The sequence below is a fragment of the Amyelois transitella genome, chromosome 11 (assembly GCF_032362555.1).
Source record: "Amyelois transitella isolate CPQ chromosome 11, ilAmyTran1.1, whole genome shotgun sequence".
NCBI classification, from domain to species: Eukaryota; Metazoa; Arthropoda; class Insecta; order Lepidoptera; family Pyralidae; genus Amyelois; species Amyelois transitella.
Window position 1 is genome coordinate 5018797 of NC_083514.1, and position 11571 is coordinate 5030367.

General features: G+C 32.2%; 2 protein-coding genes across 10 annotated transcripts; one reads left to right on the forward strand and one right to left on the reverse strand.

Annotated features, from left to right (window-relative positions):
* Positions 1-17: 17 nt before the first annotated feature.
* On the reverse strand, positions 18-11566 carry LOC106135030 (glycerol-3-phosphate phosphatase). Of its 2 annotated transcripts, XM_060946722.1 has the most exons (6): positions 11538-11566; positions 3919-4064; positions 3668-3828; positions 2402-2539; positions 1081-1424; positions 18-855 (listed from the first exon to the last, which is right to left on the reverse strand). In XM_060946722.1, exons 1-6 carry the CDS (start codon positions 11543-11545, stop codon positions 684-686), a joined length of 969 nt encoding a protein of 322 aa, XP_060802705.1. In that variant the 5' UTR covers positions 11546-11566; the 3' UTR covers positions 18-683. The 2 variants fall into 2 exon arrangements, with proteins under 2 accessions (XP_060802705.1, XP_013190652.1); XM_013335198.2 differs by lacking the exon at positions 11538-11566 and having other exon boundaries at positions 3919-4673.
* Positions 8509-11090, forward strand: LOC106135072 (enoyl-CoA delta isomerase 3, peroxisomal). Of its 8 annotated transcripts, none has more exons than XM_060946726.1 (6): positions 8509-8534; positions 9240-9407; positions 9642-9756; positions 9918-10392; positions 10622-10711; positions 10798-11090. In XM_060946726.1, the coding sequence occupies exons 4-6, from the start codon at positions 10024-10026 to the stop codon at positions 11086-11088; spliced, it is 750 nt and encodes a 249-aa protein (XP_060802709.1). In that variant the 5' UTR covers positions 8509-8534; positions 9240-9407; positions 9642-9756; positions 9918-10023; the 3' UTR covers positions 11089-11090. The 8 variants fall into 8 exon arrangements, with proteins under 8 accessions (XP_060802709.1, XP_060802710.1, XP_013190712.2 ...); XM_060946727.1 differs by lacking the exon at positions 8509-8534 and adding an exon at positions 9142-9160; XM_013335258.2 differs by lacking the exon at positions 8509-8534 and having other exon boundaries at positions 9167-9407; positions 9635-9756.
* Positions 11567-11571: the final 5 nt, after the last annotated feature.

Below are 11571 nucleotides of genomic sequence, written 5' to 3' on the forward strand. Positions count from 1 at the left end.
AAATAAGAAAAAGATATTGTGTTCATATGTACCATTTCATTTTTGAGGCAGGTAACTACATAAAATATTTTTTCTACGCAAGTACACATTTTACTAAACAATAAAGACAAATTATGTACCTTAGTTTATAACAGCAAATGAAAACAAAAAACAATATAATATGTAAGTCTTTTCATACAGTCCGCGAATGTAGTTTGAATTAGTGTCAATTATAATTAAAGCCATATTGTCCTGTGGTAATTACATACCAATATCAAAATCTTACAAATTTGTGTTAATGTTATGTCAAATATTATAAAAGAAACGATAAGGTTAAGTGAATTGCAAAAATCTTATTCTAATTTTCTGTAATAAAAAAGTAAATATCAAAATATATACTTATGCACGTATTATTTTCTAAACATTTAAATACCAAATGTCATGTAGCACTATATAGCAAGATAGTTTTAAATGAACACATTGTAAGCGTCTTAAGTGCTGACGTAAATATATGTAATTAATTTAATTAGCGGTTATGATGTTTCATCATATCTTTCCTATAAAAATATAACACTTAAATATAGGTAAATAACAGAACACAATTGTTTATAACAAAATAAAACGATTTGTACATTATCACAATTGCAGTAAAATTTACTATTGACCATGATATTTCTAATTTTTGTCTAAGTAAATGAATTCTACTATGATTGTAAAAGAGATAATATATCTCCCAGCTTTGGCAGGACCACGTCTGGCAGAGGAGGCTTCTTCTCGTTACGTAACCGTTCAAGATCCTTGTTTGACGTCACGCCAGATAAAACCAGAAGGGTTTGAAAACCGCAACGGACACCAAACTCAATGTCTGTATTACATCTGAAAAGAAAGAAAACAAAATTTTTGTTCTACATATCAAACATAATGCAATATTAAAGTTATACTTATTATTTGTTATTTGATTTTTTAATATATTCGTGGTACAAAAGCTACAAAAATATTTTTTAAGAATATTCTTTTTTAGAGTTTCATTTATTGAGTTATCATGCCTGTTTGCCTGCATAATTCGTATAGAAATAAAATGTATCATAAACTTAAGGTTACCTGTCGCCTATCATTAAAGTTCTGGCAGGATCCAACCCACAAGATTCCAGAAACTTTCTGACATAATCATGAGGCTTGCCTAACACGAGTGCTTTCCTCTCAGAGCATGTCTCAACTGCTCTCACTAAGGTGCCAGTTCCTGGTACAACTATGGACCCTCCTCTTGGGAATCTTTCATCTGTGTTCGTTGCTATGAACAAACACTCTTCAGAGGCAAGGTAGGAAGCTGCTTTCATGAACTTGGGATAGCTCACATGTTCATCAAAACCTACAATGACAGCTCCTACTTCCGGGTCCAAATCTGATGGCTGCATAGATTTGAAGTCTGGCTTGACAAGGTCAGGCTGAAATTTTTTAATTTAATTATCAAACAAGGTATATTAAAATTGTAGAACAAAATGTAGATATTGTTTTGTAAGTTTGTTATTGTTAAATAAAATTATTTATTTATTCTTTTATGGACAATAAAGCCCAACAATTTTAAATCAAATAATGTATTTTATTTGCAATATATTTTGAAACACAAACAGGGAGCGGCGTAAAGCTGGTTCGCGACCGAGATGTATCAATCGAACGCAAGATAACACTTAGTGCTCATAATCTATAAATTTATCTTAACACTTTCATTATAAAATTAAATTTTGAACTTGGATTATTTATATTTATATAAACTTCTTCCCATGACTTATTCCAAATTATATTGGACATAATTCATTGAAATTTTTCACAACTATATGGATAAATACAATATATATATACCTACATATAATCACGTCAACATCCCTTGCGGGGTAGACAGAGTCAACAGTCTTGAAAATACTGATAGGCCACATTCAGCTGTTTGACTTTATGATAGAATTGAGAGTCAGATATAGTGACAGGTTGCTAGCCTGTCGTCTAAAGGAAGAATCCCAAGTTTATAAGCCTATTCTATTAGCGTTTTACGATATCCATGGGAAAGAGATGGAGTGGTCCAATTTCTTTTTCTATTGGGGCCGGGAACCACGCGACACAACGACGAACTACAGTTACGATTAATACAATCCATTGTTTTTAAAACATAAAACATTCAAATCACTATAAGTAATTTTTTTCAGAAACATAACAAAAAAGTTTAGATTAAAATGTAAGGAATTTGAATTCGAATTTAAAACAATGACATGACGATTAATACAATCCATTATTTTAAATGCATAAAAAAACATTCAAAGTTATTTTTTTTGAGAAACATTAAAAATTATGGATTGAAATGTAAGGAATTTGAATTCAATTTTAATTTTATTTCATTTCGTAAAATTTTAACAAAAGAAATACAACTTACTCCAACACCAATGTGTCTAATCCCAACAGCTTTTAATTCCTCTGCAATGCCATTAGAACCCAACACATATACTTTTTTGGTGAATCCTATGCCTTTCAAATAGTGGGCAGCTAAATAAGCAGTTGATAAAATTTCTTCCTGAAAATTATTAAATTATACAATCAATCACAGAATGTGGTCTTTTGGTCTTCTCATTACTGTAGACTTGAGTGTAGGAATGCTGCCTACATGATGAAAACCCTACCTAAGTGTCAGAAATTGTATAATATTTTGTTTTTTCATGTTATTAATAATTTTATGTACTTTATCAAAATTAGATAACCGATTGGAAAGTGTGATTATGTTAAAAACATATACATGAAATAAATGAATATTTTTATTTCAATGTTTTTTTTGCTTGTGAGTTACCTTAATACATATTAATATGTACATGTATTTGTATATGATTATAATATTTAAAAACATATTGATTGTTATTATTATGACTTCTAGTTATTACGACGTAATATCACTGGTCCCTTGGGATTCTACTGTAGATAAATAAACAGATCTTTATCATTGGTCAGTAGTCATTTGGGAATCACTGTCTAAAAAACTTTGTACTCTAGTATAACAGCCAAAAGCAGACCCAAGTTTCTTCCTGGAAGTGAGAGTACATAACACTCTTTTCTTATAAATGGAAGCATTTTAAGTCTTGGATAGTATTTTTGTAGAAATATTAGTTTTCTGATATTTTTGCCCAAAACCATTTGTGTTTAAGTATTGATAATAATGTGTGGGCACCACCACGTCATTGGTGGCTTAGTAGTTAAAGCTATCAGTTTTTATGTTGGAGTATGCTGTTTCAAATCCCAGCAACAGACATTATTTTTCTTGGTTTTACTATTGTTTTAGTGGATTTTTAATATTTTTTGTTTTTACTACTTTTTATGGTTCTTGATGTCCACCAAGCATACATACATACATACATGTGGTCACGTCTATATCCCTTGCGGGGTAGACAGAGCCAACAAAAAGAATCCCAAGTTTGCAAGCCTATCCCTTAGTCGCCTTTTATGACATCCATGGGAAAGAGATGGAGTGGTCCTATTCTTTTTTGTATTGGTGCCGGCAACCACACGGCACCAAGTCCAAGTCCACCAAGCACAGCTCAGTTACCCAGGTACTATTCATAATTCAACAAATTCTTTAGATAAGATTGTAAAAATGCAATCCTAACTAAGGGGACAGAAATTTTTTGGTAAAATTAATAATGTAAATCCACACCTGTGATGCTATAAATCCCATCTGCTGAGCTTTAGCAGCAAAATCACTTCTAATTTTGGTGGAATTATTAGTGACATAAAATATTTTCTTGCCTAGCTTGCGGAAATAGTTCATAGCATCAGCTGATCCTTGGATGGCATTATTATCAATCCACAGGACACCTGGAATATTACACCAAATTTAAGACAGAAATATGTAACGCAACTTTACACTAAAAAATAAATTAATCGGTATAATAGTTAAGTACTCACCATCACAATCACTTAAAACAGTATCGAAAGAATTCAAAAAATCTTGAATTTGATCTTTTGAAGCTTCTTGGAGATTATAAACTGAAGATTTGAACATTTTGAAAGTTCTATTATAATTTTTCGAATGCCTTGTAGTTATTGCATTACTAAAAAAATGGGTTTGAATATAAAAAGAGGCCTTGTAATTATTAAGTAACGCCGTAAGAAGTTTGACCATTACTTTGTACGTTTTTAAGGAAAAGTTTATAGATAGCGACAAAAAGGAAGAAAAATAATAGATAGTCTCAATCAAAGAAAGCTTCCTGAATTGCCTTGTGCCGATTATGAAAATAGCTTGCAATGCAAGGCAGGAAATAAACGTCTGTCAAAATTGACAGTACTGACATTGATATGACATTGAAAATTTGACCTAACTGGCAATCGGCGCATCCGACGACCATCAGGCGTCCGACAAATCCGACAACAGCACAGATTTAAAAACATTATTTAAATCAACAGTAACTATTGTTCCCGGGAACGGTTTAAGACCAAAAAATACAATGGTCTCGTACGAGTTCACATTGGTGACGAGGCAATAGTATGTATGTCTAGGTATTTAGTTTGTGATTAATATCTAGCCCGGGACACCGGGATCCGATGTATGCGCATAGCGCTAGTGTCGCCCGCCCCCTATTGACTACTTATGCCGCCATATTTTCGGACATGATTTAGGATATGGTTCGAAATAAATATGGCGACTACAAGTCATCAACACTAGATTCAAAGTTCACACTATCTCTCTTGTTTAATGTCCTTTTTAATCCTTCATTTCCCCACTATCTTCATGAAAATTTCTCGTTCCGTAAGATGGAGTCTTACTGAAGTGTACTTATATACCTAAGTTTATATACATATATATATATTATTTATGTATGTTTATCATTAATTAGTTTGTAATTAATTGAATGTTGTAACGCATCCTCAATGCTTTTAATCTACGCTGCCTCTTTGATTATGGATTTTCCTTTTTATTTTGGTAGACTGGAAGAAATCCCGAGTGGGATAACCATTCCCATTCCGCCATTTTACATTTTCTTCTATATCCAATGACTGTTCTATTTTTGTTATATTTATTTTTATGTGCAATAAAGAGTTTACAAACAAACAATATTCATATTAATTAAACTATTTTAAATATATATGTATTAACTATGTAACTTATTTATTTATTTTATGTAGTATTTTATTAAGTAAGTACGTAAGGACCCAGACAATAATATAAAACAAAAATTACTTATATAAGATACATAAATTTTTGTAATAATCTCATCAAAAAAATAAAACGCACTTATGAAAGGAAATTAATACGTCAGACAATCACAAATAACAAATTATTATGGAAAAACATTAAATCACTTACATATAATAGCAAAATTAAAATCCCAAATCTAGAACTAAGAGAGCTAAAGTCAACACCAACTGAATCGGCAAACCACGTTAACAAATACTTTTCAAATGTTGGAAATCAGCTATCAGGCGATATACTGTCGACTGTATCAAACAATGACACGTAAACAAATACGTACCTTTGCAGTCTTCCTGGTCAGATCCAATCTTTCACTCTAATAAAAACAGACTTTGTGGAAGTTGCCTCTATTATTACAAATCTGAATCTGCCCCAGGATGGGACATTATCTCACCTCGATATTTGCAATATATTAAGGATGAAATTGTGCCCACTATAGTTCATTTAATTAATCTTTGCTTTGAAAAGGGTACATTTCCATCGATACTTAAAGAGTCTATTATTACTCCAATTCATAAGGGAGACTAGAGACGATATCAATAACTATAGACCTATGTCTGTTATAACAGTGTTGGCAAAAAAAATGGAAAAGTTACTAAATAAAAGACTTCTAAATTACCTCGAGACTTACAACATACTCTCTGCCTCGCAGTTTGGTTTTAGAAGGGGTACTTCCACAGAAGATGCCGTGACTGCCCTGACTACAACCACAACCATGATAACCAGAGATCGGAATATGTAGACAGATTTTATGTACTTGCATCACGAATTACAATAGAAAGCATAACATGGATAAGCCTCTTTTCCGGGATTCCATTTCAGTACTTACACTTACAGTAAACTACATTGTCCGCGGGTAACATAGAACTACAATTTACGTGAACGAAGTCGGGGGAAAACAGCTACCACTAATATTTTCTTCATCCCACTTGTAAAAATTCCGGAAAAAATCTTAATAATTTACAAATCCCGCAATCCCGGACGGAGGCATGTCCATATTAATATATACGTTTCAGTTCATTGACCCCAATTCAATCTACCTATTCCGATCTTTACTGATAACTTAGATAAAAGCGTAAAATGTTTATCGTGTTTCATCGACCCAAAAAAAGCATTTGACACCGTCTCTATTTCCATACTACTAACTAAGTTAGAAAAAATTGGCATTAGAGGTAAACAGTTGGCTATTTTCAAAGACTATTTATCAAATCGGACTCAGAAAGTAAAGTTGGATGACTGCATCAGTGAAGGAGAAAACGTAATCTATGGCGTTCCCCAAGGAAGCGTACTTGGCCCAACCTTATTCCTATTTTATATAAACGACCTGTGCAACATGAAACTAAAGAATTCAAAAATTTTTACCTATGCAGACGATACGGCTAAAGTGTTCACTGGTCGAAATTGGGAAATAGTACATCAAAATGCAGAAAAAGCTATAGAACAAGTCGCTACTTGGCTTAAAAATAATCTCCTTACTTTAAATTTAAGTAAAACTAACTATGTATATAACAAAATACAGCCACCAGCTTTGACATGAAAATTCACTCCTGTGACAAAATTACTTATTGTAACTGTCCTTCTAGGTAGGTATATCTAAAGTAAATCATATTAAATATTTAGGTGTAGTGGTGGATCAATCTTTCTTGGTATCCCCAAATTGAGCAGCTATCTGGAAGACTGCGTAAATTTATTTGGATTATAGCAACTTGCGAATTATGTAAATAAAAATACGATTTACAAAATAAACATATTGGATGCTATTTATACAATACACTAACTTTAAATAAAATCGATGGTAAAAATATGAAAAGAAACAAAAAACTATCAAACAAAAACGCAACGAAATTCATAGAAGACTCCGCGATTTCAAATTGCCGGGCGCTAGGTATGCTATTAGGAGACAGGACCGTATTCTAGGGGCCGGACTCAGCAGAAACTTAAAAACGATAAAGCTATACTTAAAATAAAAATCTTTGAATATTAATATTATACAAATTTTAAACTTAACCTAATACCCGCTACAAGACCCTTTGTCATATAGTACCAAAACATCTTCTTAATAGGATTTGTCTCTTTGGTACAGTCTGTGATAGTGTATTGTATTCCAGTGTGGGGAGGAGCTTTGAAAACTAGATATCTGCAAATTGAAAGATCGCAACGAACCCTCCTGAAAGTTATGTATTTCAAGAAACGGAGATTCCCTACTATCTCTATCTATAAGGAAACTATATGTGTTGATGATGGTATTGAGAAGACATAAAAGCCTACTTTTTAATTCCTAAATTGCTGGGAGAAGAAGAAGAACAAAGTCCAGCACCTGTTCCCCTAACTAGGACTAAATTTGCTAAAATTCAGTACAACAATAGTTTCGCTAAATTGTATAATAAGATCAATACAGAATTAAAAATATATAATAAAGCAGCACGTGAATGTAAATTATTAATAACACCGTGGTTACAAAAATTTAGCTATCACGAAATGGAGAACTTTATTAGATAAAACTATACCTTGGTATTGATTCAGTTAAGTACTAGCAACTTATTTTCAAAAACTATTATTATTATTATTTTTCAAATAAGATGTTACTACATGTTTTATGTATAATAAATTTAAGTGTTCTATTATTGATTTAAGTAGTCCATACCTAAAAGTGGACTCCAACTACCATCTATTGTAAATGTGTTACCAAAATAAACCATTTTTTTTTATTTATTATACCCTAATGTCTGTTAGGTAAGCTGCCCACCTTTTATTATTGTCAATACCTTATATGAGACAGGTACAAATGAAATGAAAGTTGTTTTGATTTTCAAAGTGAAATTTTTTACTTACCTACTTTATTTATTTATTTTTCAGATGAAGACAATTTGAATTACCACAATTATTATGTTTTGCAAATTGCACTACTTCGGAAGCAGAAGTAGTAAATGCAAGAGAAACGCCTAAGGAGGACGGTACTGCGTGTTGCTGAAGCTTGCTCACTATCTGGAAAAGAAATATCTCGCTATACCATCTCCGCCAGATCGGTTATGTTGACTTTGACATTACCTTGAATCCTATTTTGGAAATAAATAAAATTTACGTACATAAATAATGCATATTTATTTTATTTTTATAAAATGATAAATGTACAATACATAAGAGACCCTAGCAGCATCAGCTTGATACAGCAACAGCAGCTTCAGTAGGAACATCAATAGCTTGTCTTGCTTAGCTATCACACACTATACTACTACACATCACTAGTGACAGATGCGACACTAGCGCTATGCGCATACAAAGGAACTAAACGGTGAATAGTATCTCTATTTAGTTTGTGACGGTGAACGCAGTGAGTGACTTATAAACATTAACACCCGTATTCATAAACAATACTATGAGTTCTCACAGTGTGCGTGGATGCACAGGGTCCCATAAACCTATTCAGAGACAATACTTGACCGACGGTCGGCGCTATGCGTCACTTGAAATGAACGCACAGCTAAGGTTGCTTGCGAGCTGTATTAAGCAACGCATAGTGTCTATTGCCTATTATTTTCTGATGGTTAAGTTTACTGAACCTGAAGAAGGTGTAATTTTATCCATATTTATTACAAGTCCACACAAGCAAAACTACCACAAAACAAAAACTTCGAACAATATTTATCGTATTTTATAGGTTATATTGACAATTGACAGATGTCAATCAGAAGCAGAGTGAACTGCGTAACGTAAACGAACCAATCACAGAGCTTTAATCAACGCAATGCGTTCGCTTAGTCAAGTGTCGCTTGAGTATTGTTTACGAAATAGAATGCTTGCCATATGGAACGCATTGAGAAATGTCTTACTTCGCATAGTGCTGCTCCTTTGCTTAAACAAGTATTGTTTGTGAATACGGGTGTAAAACTATATAATTTTTTTTTAAATATTTATGTACATCAAGGAAAATAATAATAAAACTTAAAGATAAATTCCGTAATCATTAACTTGTCTTCTCTTTTACTAACAATACCTACTTGTTGTGTTTGTACATTTGTTAACCTTCTCCTTTCAGATTGTATACCGTCCAATTTTGTAACTTCGTGTATCTTCAAACCATGACATTGGCAGAATCACCGAAAGTCCGGTGGAAGCCATAATATAGAAAAGAAAGAAAGAAAGAAAGTACAAGGGCACTGCTTATTTCTAGAGGAATTTCTTCCAGCAGGCCCACGACAGGTAGGTAAGTGTAAGAAAGGCATTGGCTTGTGTTCATTATATTTATAAACCTAAAACGTATTATCGTAAAATAACAAATCCACATCCACACTAATAATAAAGAGGAAAGATTTGTATGTTTGTGTGGAATAAATTCAAAAACTACTGGTCCGATTTTGATAAAATTTGGCACAGATATAGAATAGACCTTCAAAAGTGACATAGGCATAAATTTGTTTTGAAATAAATTAGTTTTCAGGTAGAAAAATATGTCCACCCGTGCGAAGCCGGGGCGGGCCGCTAGTATCAAATAAACAAACATACATGTACTACAATATAAATGACTAGTGGATGCGTCCCGACGACAACGACAGGTAGGTAGTGTTCTCTCATTCCTCTAATAAAACCTGATAAGGATTAACTATCACGTAATAAATATATATGTGTATATCTGTGAATAATGAGTGTCCTATCTGTCTTTAGACATAATTTAAAAATATCTGTGAGATGTACCATGTAATTTACTTTGTTCCAGGACTTGCTATTATAGTATTCTGATTAAACAAGGACCTCCCACATCAATTTTGTTATTCATATCAAAGGCACAACTAAATTAAATAAGCGAGAACATTATCTACAAAATGAGCTCGAACAAAAGTATCATTGAATACAGAAAAGGTTCTATTTTAATAGTGCAATACAACAACCCGAAGAGAAAAAATGCCTTTAATTTAATTATGTATGATAGAGTTTCCGAAATCTTGAGAAGTGCAGCCGAGGATAGCAGTATATCTGCTGTAGTGCTTACAGGAACAGGTGATTTTTACAGTAGTGGCAATGATCTGGCCAACGTGAACGCAAATATGATGGATTTGATGAATGCTCTGAGAAAATTTATAAGGGCATTCATACTTTTCCCAAAAACTCTTATTGCTATAGTCAATGGCCCTGCAATTGGTATAGCTGCCACCACACTTGCTTTATGTGATCTAGTATTTGCTTCTGTAAATGTAAGTAACTTGGCATTCTATCATTCCTTCAACATTAGGTTTTTTTTAAAATTAATTTGTAAGGTAAATAATTATGAAAAAGTGTAACAATTTATCAAATATATAAAGTGTAACTTCTAAAATACCATAACATTAATTTTGACAAAATTAATTGATTTTCACAGAACCAATTTTGAATAATTAGTTAATTTGATGAGTTATTTTTTATTCCTTATTATATATATTTCAGTCATATTTTTACACACCATTTGTTAAACTGGGTGTTGTTCCCGAGGGTTGCTCTTCACTTACATTCCCTAGAATAATGGGTGATAGAAAGGTAAGTTTATTACAATAAGTCACTCCATGTTAAAAATGTTTCAACACATATCAATAGTATGATAAACAACAATTTTATCTTTGTAGGCACTGGAAATGTTACTGTTTAATCACAAAATGTATGCAGAAGAAGCATTGGCATGCGGTTTTGTTAATTTCATTTACAGTCCTGAAGAAGTTCAAGAAAAAGTTTGGAATGCAATTATTAAAGTATCAGAGTTATCATCAGAAACTGTTTCAAATGCGAAGAAACTGTTGAGAAATAATATCCAAGAACAATTACTGGAGACTAATGACATAGAGTTAGAAGAAATTATTAGAATAAGAAGTGGAGGGAGAGTCACTGTTAAATTTGATTCCATTAAAAGCAGGTTATAGTAGATTTAGTCTTTTTGTAATTTTTACCTGTGTTATAAGTCTTCTGGGGAGGTCTGTCTTTAATTAAATCTATCACAGCCATGGAGTTAACTATCATATTATACAGAAATTGCAAGAATTAAAACCTTTAAAGGTGTGGATAAGTTTTAATGACAAATCTTGATAGTCTTAAAAGTCTGTTGATAATGAGGCGAGAGAATGTTCATTTTTTGTACTTCAACTATGTATGTTGTACCTACTTTATTATTGTACAAATGTATTCTGATAGTAAAATATGTTCAGTACTTAAATATTTTCTTTATTTATAATTTGTAATAACAATTTTAAATTCAAAACAATTTTACAAATTCGCAAGCTAAAACTTGGACCTAGTTACTTTTTAAATGGGTATTAATTTTGTCACCAGCTGAAAGTGTGATGATAAGCCATAAAATTATAAAGACACTTACTTGGGCATTTTTGATAAGTGTTGTGTACTCTTAC